This window comes from Daktulosphaira vitifoliae, unplaced genomic scaffold, assembly GCF_025091365.1.
Source record: "Daktulosphaira vitifoliae isolate Bord-2020 unplaced genomic scaffold, ASM2509136v1 Scaffold_1, whole genome shotgun sequence".
NCBI classification, from domain to species: Eukaryota; Metazoa; Arthropoda; class Insecta; order Hemiptera; family Phylloxeridae; genus Daktulosphaira; species Daktulosphaira vitifoliae.
The window spans coordinates 35,777,600-35,791,759 of NW_026099572.1; the positions used below are offsets into that span (position 1 = coordinate 35,777,600).

At 27.5% G+C, this 14,160-nt stretch overlaps 1 protein-coding gene across 1 annotated transcript in view; it reads right to left on the reverse strand.

Moving 5' to 3' along the window:
• Nucleotides 1-8,522, reverse strand: part of LOC126893864 (uncharacterized) — a 56,296-nt gene extending 47,774 nt beyond the window's left edge. The window contains exon 1 of the mRNA XM_050664390.1: nucleotides 8,341-8,522. Within this exon, the coding sequence (XP_050520347.1) occupies nucleotides 8,341-8,445 (105 nt within the window). The 5' untranslated portion in view covers nucleotides 8,446-8,522. The remainder of the gene's footprint in view (nucleotides 1-8,340) is intronic.
• Between the last annotated feature and the right edge of the window lie 5,638 nt (nucleotides 8,523-14,160).

Here is a 14,160-nt window from a genome sequence, read left to right on the forward strand (position 1 = left end):
CAGTATAAACGCCAACTACTTACAAAAATAGTATGCCTGCTTCTATAACACCTCAATCACAACATAACATATATTTACCGAATGTTGATTTGCCTAAATTTGATGGTAATCCCGAAAAATGGCGTTCGTTCTATGAAAGATTTGATTCTTTTGTTTCCGCTAGTAATATTAATAAAATCGACCGATTTCATCTATTATTATCATGTTTATCTGGTCCGGCGTTAAACACAATAAAATCTTACCCACTCTGCCGCTAACTATGATGACGCATGGAACGCTCTTATGGAGCGGTATGAAAACCAACGACTGTTAGCATCAGTACATCTGGATAGGTTATTTTCGTTCAAATCAATAATAACAGAATCATTATCAGTTTTATATGATTTTATTGATGTTTTCAATGACAATGTAACAGCCATAAAAAGTTTCGGTGAGGAAGATTTATCTAAGTTTTTACTTTTTTATATGGGTTTTTACTTTTTTATATGGGTGCTAAGGTATTAGACGTAGACACGCGTCGTTTGTTTGAGGCCACAGTATCGCAATCTACAATTCCAAATATAGACGACTTGATTTCTTTTGTTCGGCAGCGCTGTTGAATTTTAGAAAATATTAAAGGCTACAATACCGATGACAAAGAACGCGCAAACAGAAATAACATAATTAACAAATTCTATACACGACAAAGAACTGTATTAACAGAATCAGCAAAAAACTTTTAAAAGTGCCCATTTTGTTCAGACTCTCATCCAGCGTATCGGTGTAATGTTTTTCGGTCATATACTACTGAAAAATGATGTGAAGCCGTTGTTAAAGAGAAGTTATGTTTTTCGTGTTTGAGTGATATGCATCGCGCCGCGGAGTGCAAATCTAAGTTGTCATGTTCGAAATGCCAGAAACGTCACCATACTTTACTGCATTCTAACATCTTATTTGTTTTATTTGACGCATTGTTGCATTAGCATTAAGGGCCCCCCTACCCACATTGATATATATAATATTTTAGTTTATGTTAAAAATATAGTTTATTGTTTTATATTCTTTCAATGCATTTACTCATTTATACAGTCCACTCCCTACTTCTTTCTCCTGCATGATATAAATACTCCAGAAACGAACAGTAACTAACCCGCACATCATTACCGGGCGTTCCGTTCAAACAATATGTAAAGAAAATAATTTCTTCATTTAAGTATTACAGGCGCCTTTTATTTACCCCGCTAGATGGAACTGATAATGATAAGATAATAAAATTTTGAAGTCTTTGATAATAATAAAAAATAAAGACTGTTAATTTAGAAAATTGTTTTAATTGTAAAATAAGTAAATTGTTTTTAAAATTGTTAGATTGTTAAGAGTGGTAATAGTAAATATAAATTGTTGTTTCTTTTGTTTTACAGGTAATCTTGTAAATAATGTAAATAATATATAATAAATAACTTTTGTTTTACAGAGAAACCAAGTGTTTATTATTATCCATAAAGAATTTAACATCATATATATATATATACTGAATATTGGTTTAATGTTTGTCCCTAGTAATAGAATTACGAAAAATATTTATAGAATGAAATCAGTAAAAATAGCAAAATCGAATAAATTTCCTATCTTTAAAATTGGGTTTTTTCAAGTTCCCTCACTCCAAATTTTATTTAAATAAAAAATAAACATGATTAAAATATTTACCACAAATGTATCATACAAGTTGAGTGGTCACTTGATTTTCTGTAAATTTCACCCCTTCCCCTGAACTTTGAACTCAAAATTGGAAAAAAGATTCACTTCAGAGGAAGTTCCGTGATAAAAAATTCATGGATAATGTGATAAAAATTTTAATTTTTGATTTTATTATTTTTAAGTCCTACTGAATGTCATCTTACTACTTGTGACATACATTAAACCAACACCGTATATATATAATGCTCGTATGCGTTCAGTAAACACGCGTGTATCAACAGCGAATGAAACATGAAAAGAGAATAGAAGCTCATGATGTGTCAGCTATACTTAAAGTGAATAGTTTTAGAGGGGCCTAGTGATAAACCAAGTTGAAATAATAGAAAAATGTTCAGGTATTTCGAAAAACTACTTAATAGTGAAGAACCAATAAATATATATACTTAAGGATACAAGAAACGATGATCCCTGTCTAGTCTCATCAAATCAGAAAATTGAATATCAAAAACCAAAAGTCACCAGGGAAAGACGACCTTCAAGGAAAAGTATTAGAGCATGTTAAGAGTGTCCTCTTATAAATTAAAAATTATAAAAAAGGAAACATAGTAATCCAACTGGTTTGGCAACTTAAATAACTTTTGACTTTTTTTTTTTAAATAATTAATTTGATAGATGCATATATTAAATTCAATTTTAGCTCTAATGCAATGCTAAGAAGGTATTAATTTTACTATAATGTGTTTACTTATTAATTTTATTTTAGTGCTTGTCACTATTTTTTGTCAGCTCTATCTGGATCGATTTTTTTCCATAATACGTCAAAAGATCACAAATCGTATCTAGTAGAAGACTTAAATTTTCCCTTGAAAATTGAAAAAAATTCTCTCGTTCCCTTTAAATAAGGGCAATCGCCAAAAAATTACTATTTTGAAAATTGCTATTTTTTGACATTATTTAAACTTTTTAAAATTAAATTCCTATAACTTTTTCAAAAAGGAAAGAAAAAAAAATTTTAAGAAATAAGATTTTCTCTCGTTCACCATTAATTGTTTAAATCCCCCAGAAAATTATTATTTTTAAAATCAGTAAAATAACACAAGTTTGTTAAACCTTTTTTTTTCTTAAAATTACTACACCATAACTTTTTAATATTGAACGAAGTACAATTTTATTTTTAAGTAATTATTTTAGGTTCTTCCCAATAAATTTTTTGAAAATCTGACCCTCTACCTGCCATTGGGAAAGATTCAAAATAGAAACTTTTCCATGAAAAGTTACTCCATTCAACTTAAATTTTTGAAACTTTAAACATATGTTTAATTAAAATTCATGTTATACTGAAAGTTAAAAACAAATTGTTCCAACGATTTTTCCTCTATATGTAAAGCTCCCGATTTTGTTGTTATAATTTTCTATTTCAATTATTTATGCCTATATTTTTGGGCAAAATCATTTTTTTTTTTTACTGATTTATGCTTTAATGACTTTAACAAAAAATGCTCTAAATATGATCTATCAAATTATTTGTATCATTACTTACAAGTCATTTACGATTTGTTTAACGTCATCTTTTTTTTTCCTGGTGTGTATTATTTTTTTCAATATTTTCTCGTCATGTGTTGTAGGATTTATTGTACATGCGCGGTAAAAATAAGTAGCTCGAAGACGTTTTACTAGATCGTTTTGCCTTGTATGCAAATTTGCGCCCCTCAAAGTCTTTTTCTCATATGTTTCAATTTCGAGTTTACTTAATTTCAGACTCTTAAGAAAATCTTGTTTTTTTTTTTCAAAATCTGGATTAATTTCTATTTCTTGTTGGTTTTCTATACCGATATAGACAAAAAAAATAAAATATTCTAATTAAGTAGAAAAGAGCAAACAAATGCCAAATAGGTCTATATATTACAGTTGGATTTGAAATTTTTTTAATAATAGTCTACTGTGTATAAATAATATATACAGCATTCCACAGTAACCTGTAAAAAGGTCCAACGGAAAAATTGTGTCCAAAACTTAATATTACCGGCCACTATATATCATACTATTAATTGTCACAACAGTTTTAATTATTTACGAATTTTAAAGTAAAATAAAACTCCTTTAAGGTGTTTTTCCTGCATTTGATATTTTGCAAGAAGTAGGTTATTTTTAATATTTTATAGTATACTTGTCACAATTTAAAAAAAAACAGTTGCCTTTCCAAAAAAAAAAAACAAAAGAATTGTGACAAACCGCCCCAGTTTCGTCTATATATTCAACTAGATTATAAAATAGAAAATCATTTAATAAATAAAAAGACTTTCATCAAATGACAGTACTTATTGGACTAATATTTAAAAAGTTACATTTTTTACCAAGGCGGCAGACAAAGTATATCCGCGAAATTTCTAGAAAAAAAAAAGTTGCACCCAATGATTATATGTATGTAACTAGCAAAAGCCAAAAGAAAATTATAATTTTAAAAAAGTTAAATAATATAAAAAGAATTGTTCTTTTCATAAATAATATAAATTTTGGTGGGGTTATAACAAAATTCTTATACATATCCCTTTGAGACAAAATCTTTAGAAAACTACCGAATAAATATTACATGTGACACAGTCCATCGATGCTTCATGATACACGGTTCCCCGCAACCCACTCCACCATTACACCTGTCACCCTTCTATAAGTATTGGTAGTTTGAAGACCAACCACCACGATGCAAGTCCTGCAAGTGCCACACGACAGACAACGACCCACCACAAATAATACGTAGAGACTTCTTCCCGTCATCAAAGTGACGACATCGAAAATGTACACCACTAAGTCCAGACGTATCGCACAACCGAACTCAACAAACCGATCCGCACCAGCGCACCGTCGCCATCAACGCTTCTACCTGTTTGTCATCCGAGGACCATGCAGGACACCACGTAATTTTAAAATGGTAATAACTTCCAAATAATAAATAAAAAGTTGTTATCAACTAGTCATTTTCTTAATTAGATCACTTTTTTTTTATAAACTAGTTAAATGCTTGTACTGAAATTTAAATATTAATAATTGACAAATCAAAATATACATGTATCTAGAGAGTATCAAAAATAAATTAAAAAATTTTTTTTAATATGAATGCTGCTGTTAAAAAAAATAAAATTAACATTTTTATAAATAATAAAATAATAAAGGACGCATGTAATATAATGAATAAATGGAATTATTTAAAATTGTAAGTAATATCAAAGAATATATGAAACTAAAAAATAGGAAAAATAAATTTTTTATCATATCATTATTTTAAAAGAAATTGAGTGACTAGTGTTAAGCGTCAAATTATTAAATAAATTTAAAAACTTTATATAATATTACCTTTTTTTATTAACATATGAGATGTTCTGTCCATTTTAATTATACAATTAATTTTTAATCTTGACAAAATTTTCTTTATATAAGATTTAACATTTACAGAAACTCTGAATGGATCAAGTTTGTCTTGATATGTTTTAGTTAAAACTGAAGTAAATGTTGCAAAAAATTGATTAGATCTTTTACAATTTTCGCAAAACTCATTCATAGATGATAATAACGATGGATCATTAATATGTACTAATATGTCTTCAAACGATTTATTTTTGTCTTTTTCAAAATTTACTATATCAATAACTTTCATTGAAAAGTCAAATTGCCAAGGGTTAACCTTAAACTTGCCATAAGTAAAAAATGATATCATTTTTACAGCGTAATCTCTTACATGTTGATATCCTAATATTAATTTATAATTTGGATTTTTTTTTTTGTTCGTAATATCGTTATCAAAAATATTTAAAATGTGTAGACATAAATAAACATGAAAACATTCCAAAGATTCTAATATTGTTTTTAAGTTGTTTAAACTATTAATTTTATTTTTTCTACAAATATAATCGTTTTTGCAAGCCTTTGATAATAATGCAATATCATCTGGACTTATTAATGAATAGTTTATGTCTTCTTTTCCATTTACGGGGATCCATGTTGTAATATTGTTTTCAAATGTACTTGTTACATGTAAAAATGAATGGTCAAAAATACTGTTATAATCAGGGGGCTAAAAAGTTTAACAAGATAAATTATTATTAATGTATTAATTTTTAAATTAAACATTAGTTTGTGTTTAATATTTTTGGGGGTAACTGATAACTGAAAATAATATTTTCAGATTAAAAGTATACTTTAATATACAGTGTAGATTATGATTAGATTTGTAAAATTAATGGGTTTTTTTTATTATTCACCAGCTTAACTATTGTCATACATCCGTGTATTGATGACGCGCAACCACATATTTTTTGCTCTGACGTCAGCAATTTTTTAACTTGTTTGCAAAGCTGAGAAGGTATTAATTTTAACATGATTTGTTTATTTTTTTTTTTTTGTACTTGTTGCTACTTTTTCTCAGCTCTTTATGGACCGAATTTTCTCAACGATACTTTAAAACATCACAAATCATATCTAGTTGAAGACATTACTCTTAAAAATTGGAATTTTTGCGCTCGTTTCCCGTAAATAATGAAAATCATCAAAAAATTATGATTTTTAAAATTGGTAAATTTCTACATTTTTTAAACTTTTTTTTCTAAAAATTGCCATAACTTTTTCAAAAATTAATAAATCAAAATAATATTTTTATATTAAAACCATAGATATTTTTCTTTCATGTTATATAACTTTTTTGAAAATTTGATCCTTTATCTGCCCAAAGAGAGGGATTCAAATTATTCTACACAAAAATTTAACTTTTTCAACTTGAGTTTTAAAAATTTTTCAGAAATAATCCGAGATTTAAACATATTTTAAATTTATTTATTTATTTATAATTAAACGGGCGAACCCAATTACAATAAAATGTGGAATATCAAACATATACATAGATAATGGTTGTTTTGGAAGTAAAATATTATGTTATGATTAAATTACTAATTTATTAAGATAAGATTTAAAAGAAATAACTGAATTACAAATAAAAACATCGATATTAAATTTATTTACATGTTGCATGAATCTATTTATAGGGGCATTCTTACTATATAAAGTACGCTGGAATGACACATAAAAAGTATCAGTCTGCCTAATCGTATGACCAGGAACTAAAAAAGATATATTTGACAATAAATCTGGACAGCAAATATAGCCATTTAAAAGTTTATAAAAAAAACAAATGTCATGTTTTACCCTTCTGACTTGAAGAGTATCAATGTTCAAATATAATAATAATGGTTCATATGAAGTGTGAGGCAAACGTTGAATATTACATTTAATACTTATAAGTCTCAAGAAGCGATTTTGAATCGCCTCTAGAGAGTGAATTGGACCATACGTATAAGGAGACCTAATTACTGAATTATAATCTAAAATTGATCTTACAAAAGCGCAGTATAGTGATTTAAAGGCTAGAGGATCATCAAAATTATTACAGCTTCGCATTATAAACCCTAACACTGAGGCAGCTCTATTTTGAATATGTATGTAATGGTCATTGAATGAAACAGAAAAGTCCAGGTATACACCCAAATCTTTCACAAGATTGACTCGATCTAACTCAACACCATTTAAAAAATATTTATTTAAAAAAGAATAACGTTTTCTAATGAAAGTAATAACTTTACATTTTGAAACGTTCAAGTATAAATTATTTTTATCACACCAATTACTTATATTATCAAGATCATCCTGTAGCAATTTGGCGTCAAGTGGAGTTTTAACAATACGGAATAATTTAACATCATCAGCAAAAAGTAATATATTGGAATTGATATCATAAATATCATTAATGTATTATATTAATGTATTAATGTATCATTAAAATTTTATCAAAAAACGAATGCGGCATACCGATTCAGTAAAAATCATTGAATGTAGCAATGATTTTTTTGCAATTTTTTTTAGTTAAAATTTTGCTTTTATATAATCCACCAATTTCTTAAAATTAAACACTATCTACAGATCTGGTTCGAAGTATTTCTTATGATAGTGATTTTAATGATTGTCAGATATTATCTATACTAGTCCCAACTAAGTCACGACTTCAATTTACTGCCGTTTTTTTTTTTTTTTGTCGCGGTGAATGGTATTTGAACCTATAATCTACGATTTGTTTCTTATCTATAAGTCTGCACGAATGACTGACCTTATGTTTGCCCTAGTTTTTGGTGAGGATTCGGCGGAAAGATATAAGATAATAATAATAACATAAATAATATGACGACCAGCGAACGTCGCTCCATAAGTCTTGTGAACTTAGTAACCCGACTGTGCAAGGGCCATAGAGCTTATTGCTAAACGCGCTAAGATGGCGACAAAAATGCAATCACAAAGAAAAAACCGACAACAACTCGGTGTAGCACAACAATGGTATACGTAAACACAACACGTAACATCCATCCACGTAACGCCCGTCCTCCAAATTCCAACTTTCAACTTCTGGTGGTGGCAATAACGTCGAAGGTGGTGTCACCAAATTAACACACAATATCTCGACAGTACATTCGACCAATGTGTATTCAACAAATTTATACAATAAAGAAAAGGTGAGCACTATATTTGATCATGTCACAAGGAACCAAAAATCCATATTGCAACAATTTTAAGATGTAGACCGGTTAGTAATTATTAAACTTCAAAATTTACATCTTTTGTACTTACTTTTATATCTATTTTATCAATTACCGCATGAGCATTATATGTTAAAAGAAGTACAACAAAACCAATTTTGAAAATACCAGACAAATAAAAATTATTACTAATCATTTTTAAATTTAATCAGCAACACTTAGTACAAATATTACACCGATATGTTCGTATTGCTTGAATCAAAACTAACAAATAAATTCATACCAAGTGCAAAAAAAATTATATTATATAAAAAAAAATTTTAATATATATTTAGTATTTTAATTCATAGCATATTTTTCTATTAAAAACATATTTCATTAAGTACTACAATGAACAAATTTAAACTTTTAATTTAATTTTTATATTAAAAAAAATATTTCTTGTCGTGCCAATAGTATTTATTTCTATAACTGATTAAAAATATTAGAATATAATTTTTTAAATTCTAAATCAACCCAAAGTTAATCTGATGCTCAAGTTGTCCTAAAATAAGAAATGTTTAATTTCAATATAAATGAAATTTCTCAAAAATTATAATATGATGAAAAAAATATCTTATCAAAAAAAAACTATTGAAAAAAATTAACACTTCAATATGAACAACAAACAGGACAGTAATTCAAAAAGTTCGATTTTGAGATTATGAGGTGTTTCAATTTAGGTTTTATTCTTCTTATAAGAACTTTTACCAAAATATTGATAATTTAACTTGAATCTGAATTAAACTACTAAGAAAAAAGATAAACATATAAGGTATACTCAGAAAACTTTATTTTTGATATTCTGAAAAATGACAAAAGTGAGATTCTATCTTATTCGTTGAGTTTAATAGATTGTTTTCACAAAATATTTTAATTAATTTTTGAAAATTACCAATTATACTAATATATATATATATATATATATTGTTAATAATTAACATATTTATTAAAATAAATAAATTTTATTCAGTACATTTTAAGAAAAAAATTACATTAAACGAACAAATATTTCATTAATTTTATTTAAAAATTGAAATCTTACACATAATACATACAAAGATAAAAAATGTTCTGAATAAAATTTAGGTCAACTAAAGGTAGCCAGTAAAAACAATTTTCAAAATTAATTTTTTTTTGTTAGCTATTGAGTAGTTTATGATAGAAAAAAATCTCGGTGTAGTAACACAAAAATATATAATCAATTTATTATTAATATCTGAACAAAAAACCACATTATCAGTTTAAATTTCGTTATTTTTAAATAATAGAGGACTGATTAACTCAGGTATCATGCGATTTTCGTAAAAATCAATTAGTTGACTTTCCATATTATCATTCCAAAATTTGTCATCACGAATTATTTTTGTATAAATCATTCCTAAGAAAAATAATATTAAAATTAATAAAGTAATAAATTGTAGACTTTAACAAATAAAAATATTCCTTTGAAAGTTTTAAATATTTTATTAAAGTTTTGTATTTGTTAAATTCACATATCTTTAGAATTGTTTGAACGCAACGCACTGTGATAATTGTGCGGGTTTGTTAACTTTCGTTCTTGTTGTCTCTACATATGCAGGAGAAAGATGTAGACAAATGGACTGTATTAAATGAGTAAAATTAAAACTATATTAAAAATATTATTAATTTAAAAAAACTAAAAAATATTAAAAATATTAAACTCAAAAGCCACAAAAAAATTAATGAAAAGTCGCGGATACGTATTTCGGAAACAATGTTACCATTATCAACGCTAAACACATACTGACACCCCGACTAGAAAAAACTCCCTTATATACCCCTAGTGACCTTATCACCTAGTGACGTTATCACTAAGTAATATTATCACATTTTGCCAGTTTACACAAGTTTAATAATGAATTTTTCAGTGGGCCAAGATCCCAATTAATTAAATTGTTTTTATTTTTAAACATTTCTATTGCTTCTCTGATATTAAGTTCTTTGTAATTATTTACGTTTTTAATTAGTTTTATGGTTTTAATAGAGTGATTATGTGTCAATAAATGTTCGGCCACTGGAGATTTCTCAATTTCTTGATTTTTAATATTTCTTAAGTGCTCTTTAAACCTGACCCCTATATTTCTTTTTGTTTGTCCTACGTAACATTTATTACAACTTTCACATTGTATTTTATAAATGCCTGATTTCCCCCCTTCATCTACCTTATCTTTAGGGTTACCTAATAAATCTCTTAAATTATTACTCTTAGATGTTACCAAAGTAATACCAAAATTCTTAAATATTTTAGTTAATCCATTTGAGATGCCCGGATAATATAAAATTGGTGATCTAATTACTTTTCGTTCCCCCTCGCTGGTGAGTGTACTAGCGCCCTCTTTTCTTTTTTCCACTTTTGTTTTCGAACTAATTTTGAAATTATGTTTTCGTTATACCCATTAAATTTAGCTATTTCTTTTATAACCACCAATTCTTTATCATAATCTATTTTATTCATCGGAATATTAATTAATCTGTAAACCATACTATTAAAAGCTGACAATTTGTGTTGCCAGGTGTGGTTCGATGTGTTCGGAATGTATCTGAACGTGTGTGTGTTTTTCCGATAAATTTCAAAATTTAGTTCCCCCTCTGTTCTTTTAACTAATAAATCCAAAAAAGGCAATTTTCCCTCTATTTCTTGTTCATATGTAAATTTAATCGATGGGTAAAAAGAATTTAAATGTTGTATGAAAACCCCCATATTAAAATCTTTATTTATAACTGCAAAAATATCATCGACATACCTAACCCAAATTTTTGGAAAATCACCATAAGTGTATTTTAAATTTGTTTCAAACCTACTCATAAAAAGTTCTGCTAAAAATGGTGATAGCGGATTTCCCATTGCTGTGCCCTCAGTTTGCTCATAAAATTTATTTTGAAACTGAAAAACATTTTGACTCATACATAACTTTGTTAAATTAATAAGCTCATTTATTTTATCCTGTTCAATGTTTTGGTCCTTTAGCCAGTCTTTAAGAAAATCAATTGTTATATTTATTGGAATATTCGGAAATAAGGCAACTACGTCAAAAGAAATTAACCTGTCATTATTTTGAATGGTATAACTAGATAATTGTTTAACTAAATCAATATTATTTTTAACTGAAAAACTATCGAATTTTTTGAAAGATGAAAATACCCTTACTAGGTGTTTAGCCAAATTGTAAGTCGGAGCATTAATATTCGACACAATAGGTCTCATAGTACTTCCTGGCTTATGTATTTTTGGCAAAGCATATAGTTTAGGTATTTGAGGGTTTGAAATTTTAATGAAAAACCTGAACTTTTCTTCGATTATTAATTTTGAACTATTTATGACGTTTGTAGCCTCCCTTATCATTTTACTTAATGGATTCTTTTTAATTTCTTTATAAGGACCCTCTTGAATCATTCTTGATACTCTTTCATAATAATCTTCTTTTTTTAGTATTACAACAGAATTCCCCTTATCTGCCTTTAAATAAAAACAGTTTTTATTTTTTAAGTCTTTTATGAGTCGTGAATGTTTTTCATTTTTTCCTAAACCCCCTTTATTTATAACAGAATTTTTTTGTAGAAAATTTAAACACTCCCTTCTTGCTAAGTCTTGATTATTAAAATCAACACTTTTAACCCCCATTTCAATTCCTACTAGTAGATCTTCCATTGGAAATTTTTTTGGTAAAAAACTTGTTTTAAGACCCAACTTAAGTATTTCAGTTTCTTCAACGGAAAAAACAATGTTTGTGTAATTTTTAACTAAATCGTCCCCCCAGTTTTTAGAAAATGAAACTACCGGACTCTTATTAAAATTATCTATTTGACCCTTATTTTTGTATTCTGAAAGTAAATTTTGAAATTTTTTATTTAACTTTTCTTTTTTTGTTTTAAATTTATGTTCAACCACTTGGTACATCTTCAGCTCGAAGATGTCCCACTGTGATTGACTCAAAAAATTAGAAAGTTTTAAATGTAATTGATAAGCCCCCATTTCTAATCTACTTCTATTGCGATAATGATTTATTATTTCTAACTTAAGAAATTTCTCCTGAGCGAAATTTATTGACTTGTAAAAATTAATATTATTATTGTTTGACTTACTTGGTAATCTGGCAAACTTCGGAGTCATATGGAACTTAATACATTTTTTGAGAAAAAATANAGGTAACACTATTTTATTGATGGATGACAATTTTGTTATAAATTGATTACATAACTTGTCTAACTCCTCTGGTAGATGACTGTCCGATTCAAGGCCCTAATGCCATAGTCATTGTATAAAGGCTTTTGCCCATAACACAGTAAGTCGGAGTATACTTATAGGGTCGAAAAGTCTGACGATTGTAGTAAGCACATTGCGTTAGTATAAGGGTGATCGGATTGAATATTCGTATGCTAAATAAACTTCTTTAATCTTTGTAGTTGCTATAAAGCAGGTAATTATAAGCAGGATCGCATTTAGGAATTTTGCCGCCCTCCAAAAAGTGTTGGATTGGGTTTTTTAGTTGGCGTATTTAATAATTCCGAATATTCAATTAATTGATTTTCATTTGCCATGGTTTCAAAAGTACTATGTAGAGGATGTTCACTAAAAAATTATAAAATTGTTTATTTATAAAAAACTGAATTAACGCAGATGAGATAACATATGCTTCAAGCATTCTTTTTGATTTGTACGCCTTACCTTGGTGCAATAGAAGACGTATTTATTAATTGTTTTTCCGAATTTTCAATTATTTGATTTTCATTTGCTAGGGCTTCAAGAGGACTCTGAAGATTAGGCTNGGGCTACAAAAGGACTCTGAAGATTAGGCTCACTAAACAAAATATAAAATTTTTCATTTATATAAAACTGAAATAACGTACAAAAGTTAACATTTGATTTTTAAATTACTTTTTATCACTAGACTCATTTGAAATCTGTTCAGCTGTAGTCTCTATTTCACTTTATTTCAATTGGAGATTGATGGTCGTTGATTGCCAAAAAATGAAGTTAATTTTGTGGTTTGAGAAATGACTTTTTGTTCTTTTTCTAATTTTAATTTAGCAACTTTTTTATAAGCACTTCCACTTAAACGTTTTCTGCCATCACTCATTTTAATACGTTAATAAATAATAAAATATACAAATAAAAAAAAACACCTCAACACATTAAGTCGGTCACTTGTAGTCGAGTACTAAACACAATGAGCTGTCTGTACACAACACATTATTAGTGTGACATTATTAGATAGTAATTTTGTGAAAAATGAGACAAATTATTGTGTTTTAACTTTCTTAGTATTCCAATAATAATCGACTATCAACGGCCGACGACATCCACAAAACCAATTTAAGGGAGAAAATATCAATACTTTGTTAAAATTAGATAAAAACATGAATCAAATAAATTGCCGCCTACTTTATTTATAGTGCTGTTGATTATAAAAATACTATGTATAATCAATACTATTATCTAACTACTAACTGTAGTCTATGCTGTTATACAGCTTTGATATATCTTCTTTTACATTTATATCTTTGTACACGTTTTAAGTTAGAAAATAATAAAGTAATATTTTTTTTAGAAATAGATATTTTTGTTTCATAAAAATAAATTGTTCTGTTTGAAAAAATTTAAAATTAAATAAAAATAATTAATTTTTAAAAATTGTATACCTATTAAGATTTTTGCCGTCCGGGGCAAATGCCCCCAATGCCCCCCCCCCTAAATACGGGCCTGATTATAAGAACACCGCCAATTACTCTATATGGATATCACACAAATGGTGCTATATGATAATGGACCACTCGTTGTTAGTCCCGCGGGATTGGCGTAAACAAATTTCCTACTCAGACATTAAGTGATGGGTCACTCTTAACCATT